General features: G+C 44.4%; 2 protein-coding genes across 2 annotated transcripts in view; both read right to left on the reverse strand.

The window, feature by feature from the left end:
• The window catches only part of MSH4 (mutS homolog 4), a gene marked incomplete at both ends in the record, with an annotated part of 44754 nt that extends 36420 nt beyond the window's left edge, over positions 1–8334 (reverse strand). Inside the window, 4 exons of the mRNA XM_080916479.1 lie at positions 1603–1713; positions 2066–2223; positions 5186–5368; positions 8169–8334. Of these exons, the coding sequence (XP_080772605.1) occupies positions 1603–1713; positions 2066–2223; positions 5186–5368; positions 8169–8334 (618 nt within the window). The remainder of the gene's footprint in view (positions 1–1602; positions 1714–2065; positions 2224–5185; positions 5369–8168) is intronic.
• Positions 8335–9534: 1200 nt separating this feature from the next.
• RABGGTB (Rab geranylgeranyltransferase subunit beta) lies at positions 9535–14910 on the reverse strand. Its single transcript, XM_080915372.1, has 9 exons — positions 14870–14910; positions 13884–13991; positions 12698–12895; positions 12270–12375; positions 11613–11665; positions 11421–11531; positions 10827–10952; positions 10450–10599; positions 9535–9980 (listed from the first exon to the last, which is right to left on the reverse strand). Exons 1-9 carry the CDS (start codon positions 14870–14872, stop codon positions 9840–9842), a joined length of 996 nt encoding a protein of 331 aa, XP_080771498.1. The 5' UTR covers positions 14873–14910; the 3' UTR covers positions 9535–9839.
• Positions 14911–17273: the final 2363 nt, after the last annotated feature.

Below are 17273 nucleotides of genomic sequence, written 5' to 3' on the forward strand. Positions count from 1 at the left end.
ATTCTGGTAAGTGAGTACTATAGAAATGTAGGTTGACACCAAGACAATACAGGACTGCACAGTAGAGACTGGGGTAGGGACAAAGTTTTGGTAAGGTGGGAGAGAGGAGAAAGGGAAGGAAGAATCAAGATGGAGATGGCAGAGGATGGTTCAGATCAAGGTGAACTGGATCAATTGTATCTTGTCTAGGTGGGTGGTTTATATCTTTATTAATTGGCAGTAATAATAATAAATATATTTAATATAATAATTTAAGTGCTTAAAAGATGGGCATGCAGATCTCTGAGTTCAAAGTCAGTCTACAAAGCAAGTTCCAGGACAGCCAAGCTTAGACAGTGAAGGAGTTGGAAAACAGAAAGCTGGTGATAATGTAATTGTAAAGGGGGGTCACATTCCAACCCCAGCAAGCAGCAGAACTCTGCAGCTTTAGCCACATGGCTCTGGACTTAGAGTCCAGAACAGAAGGAATTACTGGAACAACTGATGCTACTCAGCTGGAGCTAAGAAATTAGTAGTGACTAAGAAGAGACCAGCATCACTGAGGTGAAATCTTCTGGGAAGTGTTTTCTGAGAGTACAAAGAAGCTGTGCTCCAGAGATAGCTAAGTTTGTACTCAGTGCTGCAACAGTACTTGGTAATGTGTAAGCGTCATCCAGGTGGTACTGGTTTTAATGCATTGAAGGGTTATGAAGAACAGCTGAGGCTCAGCACTTTGAGAGGCCATGAAAGGCCATTAGTGAAGGTGCAGCCTCAGTTGTAGTTGACTGCCCAGGACTGAAGGGGTCATGCAAAGGATTTGAGGTTTGGCACCATGAAGTGAGCCTAGGAGAGGCTTTGGTGAAGCCTAGCTGCAGTGGAAAACCCCAGCATGTTGGAGATGGCAGTACCATGGGATGATCACTAAGAACAACAGCAGTGGAGTGGAGCAACCTGAGCTTAGAGTGCTACAGAGGGCAGAGCTGGAGAAGTGACACCAGCCCTTTGGAGGAGCCCAGAAGATTATGTGTGGATCCCAGACATTCAACCAAGAAGCTGTAACATTGAAGTTCAAGATGCTGTCTGCTGCTGAGGAAAGCTGCTGACAAGGAGTGGAAACGGCCCAGGAGAAAGAAGTTTGTTGAAGTCAACAAAGATGAAAAAGGAGTTGGAAATCTAAAGACTGTTTTGACATCAGACATGGAAAAGCTAGATTTGGAGTTTTCCTAGCTGGTTTCCTGTCTTGCTTTGGGGATTACAGTTAAATGATTTGATGAATCTCAGAAGAAACTCTGAACTTTGGACTTTCAACATTGTTGAGATTGCTATAGACTATGAAATCTTTTGAAGTTGAACTAAATGTATGTTGCATTATGACTTATAGAACAAGCCTATGGGGGCCAGGGAGTGGAATGTGATGGTTTGTATATGCTTGGCACAGGGAGTGACATTATTAGGTGTGGCCCTTTTGGAGTAGGTGTGTCACTGTGGGTGTGGGCTTTAAGACCCTCATCCTGGAAGTCAATTCTTTGCAAAGTAAATAGTTAGTCAAACATTTTTTGTAATATTATGACATGTATTCTAAATAATTACACTTTGAATGTTACCAGAACAAAAATCTCTTACCTTAAAATTTTCTGTGATCAGAGTAAACAACTTGGTTGAATTTCCCACAATACAAGCAGTGTTTGACATTATTATTTCCAAAGGTGATAAAACTTGGAGTTTAGTGATCACCTGAAATTGTTAAAAATAATCCTTTTCTGAATGTAAGCAGTTTCCAAAGTAGTTTTATAGTATAAAATAAACTGTTAAAGTGCACAGATAAAACCAACAGTCTGAATTTAATGTTTTAGTCAAAACACATTTTAAATGATGATATATTAAACATCTATACCTAGGTACAAATTTAAAATACCAGAACTATAGGTCATATTTTACTCACTGGTCTCTTAGCAGTTTAAACTCAAAATTAATCTCCGTTTTTCAGATATTTGTTCTCAATACACAATTAATGGGTTTTTTGTTTGTCTCTGTATGTGGCTCTAGAATCACTTCAAATTTACAAGCTGTAAAAAAGGAAGCTTACCTTTGCATATGTTGTGTTGTCCGCAAACTGTGACAACATAATCTGTGGGCTTTTTAAATCAATGCTTGCCATTCCTATCTCACCCCTGGCCAGCCCTCTTCCTTCCACCACGGCTACAATGACTGATGGGGCATGTGCAGACACCGCAGAGGACGTGGCTGGAGACAGTTGGCATGAAGAACACATGTGAATGTTAATGGCTGCCTATAACTTCTCATGGAAGACCTCAAAGTCCTAAGTCTAGTGGTTTTATCTCTTTATTCCTCAGTAACGTCATCCACACATGCATACCATGTGTATGGCTCACACCCACTTGCTCTGGCCCCTGCCCCACTCTATGAACACTCCAACACCATGTTTCCTTCCACAGCGACATCCTCTCCTTGTTTCCTGAGCCCCATTAGTGCTGCCTTCAGGAGTGGTGACTCATCTCGCTGTCTTGACCTTGTGTATGCAGGTGACATGTCTAGTTGATAACATAACAGCCAAAGGAAACCTTCATTTTCAAAATATCAATCTTCATTTTCCAAAACAAATAAAATGATCAAAGCTCAAAGAGTTGTGTCAAAACTTAACTGCACATTAAGGAATTTTTGCTTGCCTTAACTTTTGAGATAGGGTGTGTATCCCTGACTACCCAGAACTTGCTGAGGAAATCAGACTAGGCTCCGACTTGTGGCAATCTTCCTGTCTCTCCCTCCCAAGAAGTTCTGAGATTGCAGGCAAACACCACTAACTGCTGTCTGTCAGGCAGAGGCAGGAGGATCTCTGAGTTCAAAGCCAGCCTGGTCTACAGAGAAAGTTCTAGGACAGCCAGACCTATACAGACAACTCCTATCTCCAAAAACAACAACCACCACCCAGTCAAACAAAATTCAAGATAAAACACTGAATTTATTGTCTCTGTGTAAAATTAAGCTAGGCAAACTCAGAGGTAGCTGTCCATATATCTGGCTGCATGTTTCTAATTCCTGAGCTAAGGTCCCTTACCAAGCCTTAATTTTAGACATAGATGATAAATTTACCTGCCTCTGCTTCCCAAGTGCTAGAACCAAAGGCATGTGCCACCATCACCTGGCTTTTATTTTGAATTTTATTAAAGTCATTAATGGAATTTTAATTTGGTGTTAAAATACATATTATTCACCTACTCTGTAAGTGCTAACATTATCTCATAATAAGTAACTTTAAAGTGAAAAGTATATCTAACTCGAGTTGGATACCAGCAGCAAATAAGTGTATTGTGCAACTGTCAGTGCACAGCTGTGGGCACCAACATTCACTAGATATTTGTGTGTCAAGGACATCTTAGGCTATCTACTTACATTCATTTAATTATTATAAAACTTTTCTTTACTCCAGTGTCCACGAAGACTGAGAGATTAGCTCAGTGGTAGAACGCCTACCCTGTGTAAGAACCTGGGTTTAATAGTCAGCATAGTAAGAATACGAATGAATGAAAAATAAATGAATAAAAATGGATGAATATCATGCATAAAACTTCAAGTGTACAGACAAATGCTTAGGATGTCAGAGACGCAGGGGAAGTGAGAAGGTATGTGAGATTTTGGGAATGGTGGTTGGATGCCAAGAAGCTCTCATGGTGGTGCCCACACACTTACCCTCGAGCTGACAGCAATGCAGAAGTGAGACTAGAAGCAGTGAGTGTGCAGTGGGGTCCTGTGGCTTGTCTGCATCCGCAGCATTCATATGCTGAGGTTCTGGTCCCAGCAACTAAGATGCCACCTCATTTACCTGGATCTGAAAAGCGTGACTGCCCTTTAGAGGGGTAGTTAGCATTAAGTGGGGTCATCTGAATGACCTTAGTCCACTATGACTGGCATACAGCTGTGAGAGGTGCAGGAAGAGACTAGAGAGAATGGCCAAGACTGAGAGTCCCAGAAAAATAAAATGAATGTAGCAAACGAGCACAAAACAAATATGCATGTGTATATATTTCTATATAGCACTGTGTGTGTGTGTGTGTATGTGTGTAATTTCTACAAGTATAATATCCACAAAGATTCTAAAACTGTTGTGGTAGGATGTGTAAAAGAGCTGGCTCCCAGCAGGTGGTGCTACTGAGATGGTGACTGGGCGTTTGCTAACTACACACATGCAAATATTCTAAAAATGCATAGTGACAGCACATGTAACAGGAATCCTCACTGTCATTCATTATAACACAAGACAGTACTCTCACATACGCAGTATGTCTCCACCTAAATGCCATATATGTGACCTCAGGCTTTTAAAAGAAGAACCTAGCAGCTGGACGTGAGAGTTCGTGCCTTTAACCCAGTACTCAGGAAGCAGAGGCAGGAGGATCTGAATTCAAGGCCAGCCTCGCCTGTGGAATGAGTTCCAGGACAGCCAGCCCACACAGAAAGGCCCTGTCACATCAGAGTCTCCTCTGAATGAAGCATTCCCTCCTGGAGACTTCCTTCCCAGGTAGTAGCACCAGGAACAGTTTCTTCAGGAGGAAGGAAGGTAAGGTGCAGTGTCTGTAGGCTGGGCAGGAACTTCAGGAACACAGCATGGCTGGGGAAGCTGCTCTGAGCAGCAGCTGCTCGGAGTCACCCTTGCTTCTGCCCCAGACCTCAGGGGTTCGCCAACCTAGACTTACTTGGGTGGGGACGTTTCTTTGATTTGTTTTTAGTATGGGGTGAACAGACGCTTGTTCTTACGTTCCCAGGAAAAGCCAGGCAACATTTACACATCATGTAGACAAGACACACTCTCAGTAATGCTATAGGAAGTTGGTGCACACTAAATACTCACTCACTTGATGATCCCTTGACACAACTGAGTACATTCTGTATGTACTAAAAACACTCAAAGTATTTCAGGGCCAAGTTTTTCACTTAAGTACCATATGAGAGAGATTCTCCCTCTGGGTCAGAATGGTTCAGATAATGCAAGGCTGCATTTATTAACAAGAATAGAAAGCACATCGCCATGTCTGCCTGCCCTGAGGTGCACAGGGGCCAACGATATACGGACCTCTCAGTCCTCTCTATCAGTGACAGATGAACCTCGAATGAGCTAACCACTCAATTCATAATTATGAAACTTTAAAAGTTTTAAAACTCATCAGCATTGGCCTTTCACCAGTTTTACCTGAATATCCTACTTGTGGTGTCCAACTTCTATACCCCGATCTCTGGGGATTCCCAGCAGATAACGGGGTTCTAAATGTATATGGATACGTGGTGTCTCGTGCAGAAGATGAGCTTGTACCAACAGGAACATTGGATGCAACTTTGTGTACAGCATAAGATCTTTTGTTTCCAAATGATGAACCTAAATTTGAAAAACTATTATTAATTCTTAATGATTAGCACTAAAAAATTATATATTCATTCCTAAAATTTACATTGTATCAACTATTTTCTATAAGATTTAACCTAATTAAAATTATAATAACTGATTATTGGCAATTGTTTATAATGATCGTGAGTCTGCACTATCGTACTTGGTTCCACTGTGACAGTGTCATACCTGTGTAAACTGTATGTTGATCATATCCCACCCCACGGTTAGCCTCTTGGCCCCCCCCACTCTGACCCCTTCCTGTCCCAGTTGATCCCCTTCTACTCTCACGTCTATTTTGTTAGTGATTGTTTGTGTTTGTTGTTTTTAAGGCAAATCTCACTACGGATCTCAGGCTGGAACTTAATTATGTGGCCTCAGCCTCCTGAGTGCTGGAATGACAGGCATGTTCCACCACACCCGGCTTGATAACCATGTACCAGCATCATGTACCAGCATATACTGATAAAAGCTGGGGGAGGGGTGCAGCTTGGTGTCCAGTATGGATGAGGCTCCGAGCTTCATCCCCAGTACTCTTTGTACTTGAGAGGTGCAGGAAAGGATTTCACAAGTTCAAGGTCACCCTCACCTACAGAGTGAGCTGAGGCTAGCCTGAAGCTCTGGGACTTTTGCTTCAGAATAAATCGATCTATTAAAGAGATATTCTGATATGGCTCTTGATTCTACTCTTGCTAAAATTAGAAGGGTCCGGTCAGTCACCAGGCGTAGTTTGTACTACAATTAAGTGTCTTTTCCTTCAACTCCCTCATATGAATGTCTCCGCCTATGTAAATGGTGTTATGAAGTCAGCTTCAGATTGCACGGTTTCAAGTAGTTGCTTATCAACATGTTACCTATTCCACAGTCACGCCCTAACATTTCACACCGTGTACATAAATAGCCCAGCACAGTGCCTGGTAACACCAGAGCTCCAAACAGACAAATAAGCAAGTGAAAAAGAGAGGGCTTTCCCACACCCTTCCTTTGGCTTCTGCGACACGTGTCAGAGCCACAACTTCCTGTCCCAACCCCCTTTCTTCTGCCTTCCTACAGCATTCTTCTAAAACTTCACTGCTACATCAATATCTTATTTTCCCCGGTCTCTCCTCTGTTTCTCCTGTTCCCTGACATCAATTTCCTAGTGACTTTCAGACTCTGACTTACAGCCTTCATTCATCTCCCACAACACAGAAGTTGAAAAGATTCCAGTTACAGCAGAGGGCTTTGTGGCCACACAGTCGTCACTGGCAGGGGCTCAACTGTGGCAGTACAGTAGGGGTTCAGCCTAGGTCGTGTATAAATCAATGAACCCAGTTATATCATTTTCAAAATCATTTCTATATATTGGAATTTGAATTACTTATGCCAAAAAAAATGTTCATTAAAATTTTTCTCAACCCTCTTAAAAGTCAAAAGTTGCTGGACTCAGTTCCTCACGCCTTTAATCCCAATTCTTACAAGGCAGAGGCAGGTGGATCTCTGAGTTGCAGGACAGCTAGGGATGCAGAACAAGCTGTCTTGGAAAAAAAAAAAAAGGCCAAGACAACAACAAAATAAAATAAACATTCCAAGTTTGAGGCAAGCGTGGTCCACACAGCCAGGGCAGAGGGGCCTGCCTGCCAGTGTCTGCCTCAAAGGGACAAGGTAAGGAGCACTAAGGGAGATTCCCGATCTTCAACTGGTAGAAGACAGCACACTCTCATCAAAATACTCAAGTACCACCCAGGCCTAGTGCCCGTGACTACATGCACCATCAATGGGTCGGTCTTACACAGGCTCAGGGCTCTGCTCCAGGTTCCCACTTTAACTGCCATCCCTACAGAAATGTGTAAGCTTGTTTGCCTCGGGTGCTTTGTGCCTAACGTTAGACGCAGAAGACGTCTCGGCTGAACTAGTCCTTCACTCACAACAGGCAGCCAACTGTTCACTCATAAAATCCGGCCAACCAACCCTGTTCTCAAAAGGAACCGAAGGGACCCTGAAGGACTTTCTCACCCACGTGCATGGGTGTTTTGCCAGCGTGCATGTGTGTGCACCAGAGGCCAGAAGAGGGCAGCAGATCCTCTGGTAGCAAGAGCAGCTACTTCCCTTAGTGGATGAACCACCTCTTTGGCCCCAGAAGGACTTTAATAGTAAGCGTCTGAATTAGATGAGGTGCTCACTTTAGCCTGTATCAGTCCATTCTAGAACCTAGAGTAAAATCCGTCAGCCAAAGCTCAACTCTTCACTATTAATGCAGTGAGTGGAGAGGCATTACCCACCAAGCCTGACTCAGACCTTAGCTGGATTTCCAGAGCCCACTTGGTGGAGACAGTTTTTTCCAGAAAGTCATCCTTTGACCTCCACACCCATCATATACTCACAGAGGAGGGAAAAAGAGAAACTTTTTTCTTTTTTAAGGAGAAAAATTAAAGGCCAGGTATGGTGGTATAATTCAGTACTCAAGAGGCTAAGGCAGGAGGATTGCTCGAAGAATTTCCGGCCAGGCTTTCCTACTAACGAGCTTCAGGACAGCCTGAGCCATAGAGAACCTGCCTTAAAACGAAACAAGCGGTTAATGATCCACACGGGGTTACTAGGTGGGCCACCCTTCCTTTCATGTCTTAATGAAACCGTTGCGAAGAGCCAAGACCTTCTCCCCGTGTTTGGATTGAAATTGTGTATCCCAGGCTAGCCTTGAACCATAGTCGCCAATATTGGGATTAAAGGCACAAACCACCCCCAGTCTGAGTGACTACGGAACCTGGGCCAGCTTGCAGCGCCCAGGGCAGCGCCCACGCCGCGGGGTGACCCGGGGCCTTGCCTGGAGCGCCCGGGCTGCTGCTGCTACTCCTGTCGGCCGCGGCACCTTCCGTGCTCGGCCTGGACGCGGAGGCCAGCGTCCTCCCGCGCGGTTGCTCCCTCTGCGAGGGCGTCCAGCATGGGGAACTGGAGAGCGAAGCCTCCTGCCTCAGCATCTCTCTGTCCCTTCCGATACTCGAGGTTCTGCGCGTGTGGCCTTGAGTACCCCGAGGCCGGAAGCCGCGCCTCTGAAAAGGCGGGAAACTGGGCGCATGTGCAGTGCTATAACCGCGCAGGCGCAGTAACAAGCAGCGCGCACGCGCACAGAAGCAGGCGTGGGCCGCTAGTTACTCACCGTTACTTCCAGGACTGTGCCCTTTTGTTTTTGTTAGTGTTCTCATCACGATTAAGGACCAACAACTTGGGTTGTCAATAATTCATTTTAGAGACGGGCCTGAGGACTGAACACAAGCTATTGCATACATAACACGTCCCAGTTACATCCTCAATACTCTTGGCTTTTAGTACAACAGCATGCACCTAGCACCCAACGTCTAAGAATGATGTCTTCGCTCACACTTGTACACACGGCATAGTACTAACCAGACAGAACACGGGCGAGACCACATGGATAGCACTTCCCAACTGTCCCATTTCCAGTACTGCAGCTTTGTACATAGGTTAAAAACAGCCTTGCATGTATGTAACCCCTGGGAAGCTTTATAATCAACATATACAGCAAATCCTGGGTGACAGAACTGAGGATAAATAAATGCTCTCAACCTAACAGGGCATCCACACTATGTAGCGTGGTAGTTTGAGCAGGAACGGCCCCAGTAGATTCTTCAGAGAATGCTTAGGGAGAGGAGCAGCTTGTTGTAGTTCAAGGAACCACATGCTTGCCATCATAACAGACCAAACCTTTTGAAACTCTAAAACCCTAAATTTCAAAAGTTGTTGGTCACAGCCTATCTTCATGAAAGTAGAACAATTTCCTTCCTTTTAAATGTTAAGGGGCAGAAGTCCTCATTAGGAAACCGGTATCTCTGGCAATTCTGACCCAGAACTTGATTTGAATCTGAATTACCTCTATATACTAGCCACCCAACCTGCAACCTCGTTCAAACCCTTGATGCTAACACCCCACACAGAGCCCCCAGCCAAGAAAAAAACTCTTAAAACACTTAAAGCCATTATGAAGCCCAATTCTTTGGGGATGACCTCCAGAACCCTGGGTGACTCAACTGTATGCCAGAAGTCAAACCAGCAGCAGAGACTAGAGTTGCCTGAAAAATGTTTCCTCAGCCCCACCTATAAATAAGGTGTTCACAATTAGATAATTGTTATAAATAAAAAGCTATGTACACAACAGCCACTCAATTTTGTGCACCTTTTATTTAAATCATGAGTTTCACTCATTAATTCACCAATCATTTCCCATCATTGTTACAGGTTAAAAGGACAAAGGGAGGCATCAGTTAAATACTTAGTAGACATTACAAACAAATAGACAAAAACTGTACTCAGAACACTAAAGATCTAATACAACATTTATTTTACAATGCTTATTATATAATTTATCATTAACATATGATATACAAAATATTAGGTCACTTCTAGGTTTGATAACCACCCAATAGGGCCATTCATACTGCACACTAAAGCATCTTCCCGTCTCTGACTAGCTCACTAGCTCAGGCTGGACATTCACCCTCTGAAGCACTTCTTCGGGCATGCAAAAGACAGGGCTAACGGGCTTGATCTGCTCATCTCCCAGGAGCGATAATCCAGCAATGCCAAATAAGGTGTGAAATGGGTCCACCTGTGGGAATGTTTCATAAACATGTGAAATTAGGACACAGTCATCTATCCACAGTAAAGTGTATTTTGACAAGTTTTCTCAAGACTAAAGATTTATTTATTATATAAGTACACTGTAGCTGTCTTCAGACACTCCAGAAGAGGGCATCAGATCTCATTAAAGATGGTTGTGAGCCACTATGTGGTTGCTGGGATTTGAACTCAGGACTCCTGGAAAAGCAGTCAATGCTCTTATCCTCTGAGCCATCTTCTCCAGCCCTAGTCTAGTTATTTCTAATACTGGACCTTATAAACAGTATCACAAGAAATTTCTATAAGCTCTAGACTGATACATGGAAAAAAATTCCAATGCAAACTTTGGACTACTTCTTAGAAGACACTGTTATTTCCAGTCCATCAGAAATGTACTGTAACCATGAAAATCAACCATTAAAACTGCAAAGCCTGAATTATATATAATATGTACTCACCATGTCTCCTGGCCTGTCTGCAAATCCTCCGGTCTCTTCATCTTGACATGCTAAGATGAAACTTCGAAGCTTTTCTCTGTCAATCCAATGAAGTCTCCCAATGATCTTCAGGGAGGCCAACACCCACCATGAATAGCACACATCTGGTAACTACAAGGGGGGAAAGCCAGTCAGACAGATGCCCCTACTTCAACCTTCTTCTCTAAGACTTTTAGCATGCTGTGATAGAAAGTTAGCACCTGTACATGTCCCAAGACAGAAAGAATCCAGTCATTGAGACCCCAAGTTCTCTCCTTAGGAGACCTTACAACTTCACAAGAAAACCAGCTCAGCACACAGCACAGGCTCAAGGCTACATGAAGAACTGCAGATCATACCTTCTCCGGCCTTCCATTGAGTCCGCCTGAGGGCAACTGTCGCTCACAAAGCCACCAACCAAGTAAGTCAGAGTTCACTTGATGCAGCTGACTAGTTATGGCCAGGAATCCTGTGCAACAATAGATCTAAAATTACAGACATAAAGTACACAGGTATAGTTTAATAGTAAATGACAGACGATGCCAAAACTACCAAAGTTCCACCTTTCTACCTCAGGTTGTACTATCAGTTTCAACACTACAATGAAATGCTATACTTTGAATTTATATACAGTGTTCTCTGGCACAAGCAGAAACATGCTCAGCCGGACACACTGGGTTAGGCTAGTTCATCTGTATGAATGAAGTCAAGCCCATGCCTCCAACCTCAGTGTGTGGCAAGCCTTGAGGACAGCCTCAGCTACGCATAGTAAGCCTCAAGGCCAGCTAGTAAGTATATAACGTATACCCCCACATAAACAGACAAATGCCATTAACACTTGGTGATGTTTACCTAACACTGAAGTTGTGTAGACCAGCATATACACAAAACTCACTCAGTTAGGTGTGGCCATTCACAACCAAAACACCTGTAAACTTTAATTGCAAAATTACCTGTCCGGCGTGAGACTCAGAGCCTGGTCTGCATCCAAATCCACCATCAAAGTTCATACAGGACAAAACAAACTCAATGGCCTTTTCCACATTAATAGCATCAAGTCTGCCCTATGAAGAGAAATGAAGCCCATCACAACCACGTAGCATTCTCAACGTTCAATCCGCCTCTTTAGCACATGCAGAGCTTACCAGGAGTGCCAAAGTCGCCACTGCACAAAATGAGAATCGTGTATCAATTTCTCCTAAAAGACAAAAAGCCAAAGCAGACATGTAAATGCTACCAAGTCACCTATACACACATATTTCCAAGACTATGTTCACCAGGACACAGGTCCCTAAACTAAGGAAGCCAGCTAGACACAAAGAAAGCAATACCCCCCAAGTAGCTAACACGAGATCCAGAAAAGAAAGGAACCAGTAACACAATTAACACCCTACTTTATAAAAGGTTCACATCCCACAAAGCAGCTGGTCTCAGGTCTGCATTTTGTTCCACCCCAAACCGATTACTTAAATCAAATGAAAAAATTTCCATCTCCCAACTCAGAGTTACTAATTTGACAAACTTTTAAAGATCTCCTCAGGTCTTTACCTTCAGGGAAGTTGGCCCTTCAAAACTACTAAATATTGGGGATAGAACTTGGACCTACCTTATCTTTTAGTGTGGTGTGCTGACAAACCAGCACAGGGCATGCTGGGACTTCCAGCAGGCCATTTTATTCCAGTAAGACCAACTGCTTAGTGGGACCTGAAAAGATGGAACAACTTGAAATCTTATGATGACTACACCAAGACAGAACATGTTCAGAGCAGGAGCGGCTCACAGAAACTGAAAACTGGTCTCACCCCAAATGTCTCCAGCAAAGGATCCGTCTTCTTTCTGCAGACTTTGAACATAGGCCACAACCTTATCTACGTCGATGACATTAATACTGTCATACAGAGTGAGAATCTGGAAGACAAGCAAGTGTCGCAGATTTGTTCTAGATTTATTTAGTCACCCACCGTCCCCTTTCAAGTTTTTTATAAAGGTCTCCAACACACAGGTTGTTGGTCATTTAATTACAATTTGTTATCCCTGTGATGTAACAAACAGTAGGCTTTAACCATCCCCGGGCTCTCCACTAAAATCAGATGAACTGTACCCTCCCAGGTCTCAGTGTCATTGTAACTAGCATCAGGTTAGCACTCAGCTAATACATGCCATGACATCACTGACCTGTGGGACTTCACTCCAAAGGAGGAAGTCACCTCTGGTTGCCACAAGGGCTTACCTGGACAGCACTGAGCGTGTACAGAAGATGGGGGTCATGCCCAATGCTTGCACTTACTCCCCCACACTCATGCTGGCATGACTTGATAAACACCAGTATTTCTTCTCTGTTCATGCGATGAAGCTGTCCCATCAGGTCCATCACTGTCAGGCCCCAGTAGACGCCGCTCATTCTCAAGTATTCAGACATGCAGTACTCCTAGGAGAAGCATCTTAGATCTGTCACTGACTTCACATGACCCACCTCTACCTAAGTCAGCCTAACAACAGTCAGTGCATTGGTTCTCAACTCTTTGGGTCCAACCTTGCAATCCATAACAAAAAAAAAAAAAAACTAGTCATGAAGTAGCAACAAAAACTATCCAGGGCCCAACACATCATGGAGAACTGTTATAAAAGGGTCACGGCATCAGAAAGAATGAACAATGCTTTTGGAGCCTCCAAGTGCCAATCCCAGTTGAAGAAAAATCAACATTCTTAAAGTTTACCAAGCACCAATTACAAATGAAGTCTATGAATACGGAAAGATATATGGCACTAAAGATGGAAACCGAATCAAGCATTACTGCCCATTCTTTAGGTGCGCTGCCAAACCAAACCAAACGCCTACAGGGATAGGTGGACAGTTGACAGGGAGACCCAGACATGTAGGCCTATGATCCCCTAAAATAAGGGGAAAAAAATCTAAAAGTCACGGAGATAGCCAGTATCAAGTCGTCTGAGAGCTTCTGCACAGCAAAGTTCTACCAGGTGATCCCTCTTTGGAGAGGGTCCACACAGCCCAGCCCCTTGCTGCTATCACAGGGGTGTGGTAACTTTCCTGCCACCATTCTCCCAGACACACCATTATACTAAGTTGAGGTAAAACCTTTTCTAGGTCTCAGCGTAATTCTAGAGCTAAAGTGTTATGACACATCAGCAAATTCAGATAATACATGCCAACACATCATCGACCTTCAAGGTTGTACCCCTTTTACCTGCAGCCCTGTACTTTGGCCCTTTATGTTCTAGTATATATATTAAATAAAGGTCAAATATCAACCTTTACTTACTACACAAGGTCTTTTAATCAGGCCTCTGCAGCTAGATACTGCTTTAAGAAACTGGCTATCAATTCCTATTATACTAACATAATCTATGCTTACTGCTTAGTCTTAGAAACTTTTCAACAGAAAAACCATACGCACATAATCATCTTTCTTGGAGCCATAGGAGGCAATATAATCGGCATGTTTCTCCAGCAACAGGGTGTCAGGTGCATCTGACTTGATAGTAACGTCCTTCTGCTGTGTGCCCTTCCAAGAAAAAAAAAGCAGAGATCTCACTGTTACTTCTGTGGTTTCCTTTCAAATCGACATCCCAGACTCACATGACCAGATCATGGCTTTTTTTTTCAGGTCTCAGTGTAATTCTAGAGCTAAAGTGGTTAATAATCACCTTTAGATTCAGAATACATGCCAGCTCATCATTGACCCGAAATTCTTGACGCTTATCTTTGATTTATGCCGATCAAAGGCAATAAACATTTTTGCTTAACAAATCTGAAGCTTCAGAGCACCTTCCACAGTCCAATTGTTAGCCTCCTTAATAATCTGCCCCATTGGCTCCAAATTCCACCTTCGGAACTAAGATTCAATCATCCACGAAGTAGGTAAAAAGCGATTGCCAAAATACATTATTTTCTATCTTATTCAGAGTCCGATATGAAGCCCTGTCCGGTCTGGAACTCCCAGTGTAGGTATTCCAGGCTGCCTGCTTCTGCCTCAAGACTGATAGGATTAAACGGCGTGGGCCAAGGCCGACTTTCTTCCATCAAAGTTAAAATATTAACTTTTGAACAATATTCGTAAAGATCATGTAACCTTGTAAATACAGGCACGCACAAATCCCAGTGTAAGGGGGGGGGGATCAGGCGGCCCAATCCAGAAAGGCTCGTTCACGGCCGGCAGGTAAGATCACAAGCCTCGAGAACTGCAGAAAACGCTGAGCCATAGCTCAAGGAGCCATGTAAGTCTGGCCTCTGAAGGCCGAGGCAGGGGCATTGCTGAGAGTTCCAGACCCCGGGGCCTCAAAAGGAGAATGCTAGCCTTGCAGGCCCGCCCGCTCCCCGCTCTGCGAGATCCAGCGATACCCGCCCAGGCCTCCCCAGCCTCCTCAGGGATGGTGCTCTCACCATGTCCGACCGCCGAAAGACTGAAGCGCGCCGGAGCACCGGGAGTCAGGGCCCGCGCGCATGCGCACACGCTCCTGCCCGCCCGCCCACGCCCTACCTAGCCGGCCACGCTCCGCCCGAAGGACCCCGCGGTCAGGATTTAGCCGGTCGCGCTCCTGCCTGAAGGACTCCGCGGTCACCGTGCAGCGGGCTACACGTGTGCCTGAAGGACCCCGCGCCGCTCTGTTTGCAAAGAGGAAACTAGCGTCCAAAGAGCCCGGTGATTGATTTCAAACCACTGCGTATAAACCTGGAGAGCTAGCTAGTGCCGACCTGTTACCCTAGCACTGGGAAAGTGGAGACAGGAGAATCAGTGTTCCAAGAAGTCATTCTGAGACCCTACCTGCCCCCCCCCCCAAAGATTGATCAATTCTAATGTGTGTGTTTACCCAGCTAATCAAAAAGCGCCACATATATTGCTATGGGAAAATCCCCAAAAGATACCGAGTGAAAATGGATGCTTGGGTTTGCTCCCAGAAACCGCTAGAATAAGGCTAGTTTTCCCACTGTGTACTGGTCAATTAGTATGGTTTTACCTTCTTCCTTTTCACCTTTCTTTTAAAAGTCCCGGGCCTTGAACTCACAACTGAAAATGCTAGGCGTGCGATCTCCCCATTCCAGTTTGCCTCTTCAAAGAATAAAATAATGCCTCCCCACCCCTCAAAGAACTGTAGCTGCAACAAAACTAGTCTATAAGTTCTTCTAACTCTCCAAAGCCAAGATACAGCCACAAGAGGGATTTGAATGTGGCCAGTCTAAACTGGAAAATGTGTGCCAGGCTGCTTGTTGTAAAGTTTTTGGGTCGACTGCCTTCTGAATATCTATGCTAATATCCAGATACAAACCCTCACCGGAAGCCCTATTCAGATAAGCCTTTCTCTGCAGCGAACTATAGTGAATGCTGGGACTCTGGGCCGCCCAAGGTTCTCCGAAAAATACTTTAGTTGAGGAATGACCTCTAAAAGCTTACTGACTATCCTAGAAGACGACAACGCAAAGAATATAAGAAAAGATAATGGGAAAAGGCCGAGCAGCCATCTTCTGGACACGGCAGCCACTGACTGCAACCTTAAACTCAGAGCCACTGTGTTTATCTGCATTGAGCTTGCACACAAATGACCCTGACCACAGTCAGTCAAGGACTCGGGGCCCTGCCCCTCTCTGCTGACCTAATGGGTACAGACAGATGCTGGGAAATGGGGGGGGGGTCATTATTTTCAGATGTGTACCTGCTGATAAGCTGACCAGGCATCGGTGGACTGCTCCAACCCCGTGGTCACACAGACAGCCCAGTTAAACTCAGTGAGCCACAGAATAAAAGACATGGCTGTGAGAGCAGGGGTTATTAGGAGGAAAGGAGGCCGGTGCGTGCGAGGGGGCTAAGAGACAGTAGACCAAGAATAATCAGAATGTGCTATACACAGGCCTACGACAGTCAAAGAACAAAGCAGAGAAGCAGTGTTGGCTGAAGCGATATTTTAGGTAGATTGGGTTATATATGTTTTAAAATTAATGTGCTCTATTTTCACTTTTTAATGTGACTCAGAAAAAATTAAGATGATCTGTAGGGCACACGTTACATTGCTATTGTTTAATGGATGTCTACCTTCTATACCCAGAGAAGTGCCTGTCACTTTGTAAGTGGTAGAAAATGCCTACAATGGTAGTGTCTGGAAAACTGAGGCAGGAGGATCACAAATTTGATACCAGCCTAAACTAGGCTGTTTAGTAAATCTGAGACCAGCGTGGGCTACATAGCATGACTCTGCTCCAAAAAAATAAAAGAGGGAAACATTTATCATTATGAACATTTAAAAGATCTCTTTATTCTTAGTTAGTATTGGCAGTTGTACTTGTGTGTGTGTGTGTGTGTGTGTGTGTACATGTGTGTGAGCTGCCATGTAGATGCTAGACCAGATCGTAGCCTGACCCACCTCTCCAGTCCCTAGTTGTAACAGCTTTAGTTGAGGCTCCCGCTGCAAACCGCTGGAGCTGGAATCCCAGCTCACTAGCGTGTAGTACGCGGGCAGTCTAGCTGGCCTTCCAGTGTTGGCCGTAACTCGGAACAGCGCTCCTGGGGGTGAGGGCATCTTACTCCATCGGAGGTGCCACTGGTTTCATCAACTGAAAGACACGATTGATTGCAAACGAGAGACGAGGAAAGAGTAGCCAGTGTCTATTAATTATCCAGACTTCTGAGGCGTTACTATAATAAAATGTGTATTTCCGAACCAATGAAATGGCATAAGTATGCCGTGGTTTCTGAAGTAGCACATTCAAAACTCTACTGTTAGGGAGAGACGGCTCAGTGGTTAGAGCACTGACTGCTCTTCCAGAGGTCCTGAGTTCAAATCCCAGCAACCAC

The sequence above is a fragment of the Micromys minutus genome, assembly GCF_963924665.1.
Source record: "Micromys minutus genome assembly, chromosome: 4".
In the NCBI taxonomy this organism is placed as follows: domain Eukaryota; kingdom Metazoa; phylum Chordata; class Mammalia; order Rodentia; family Muridae; genus Micromys; species Micromys minutus.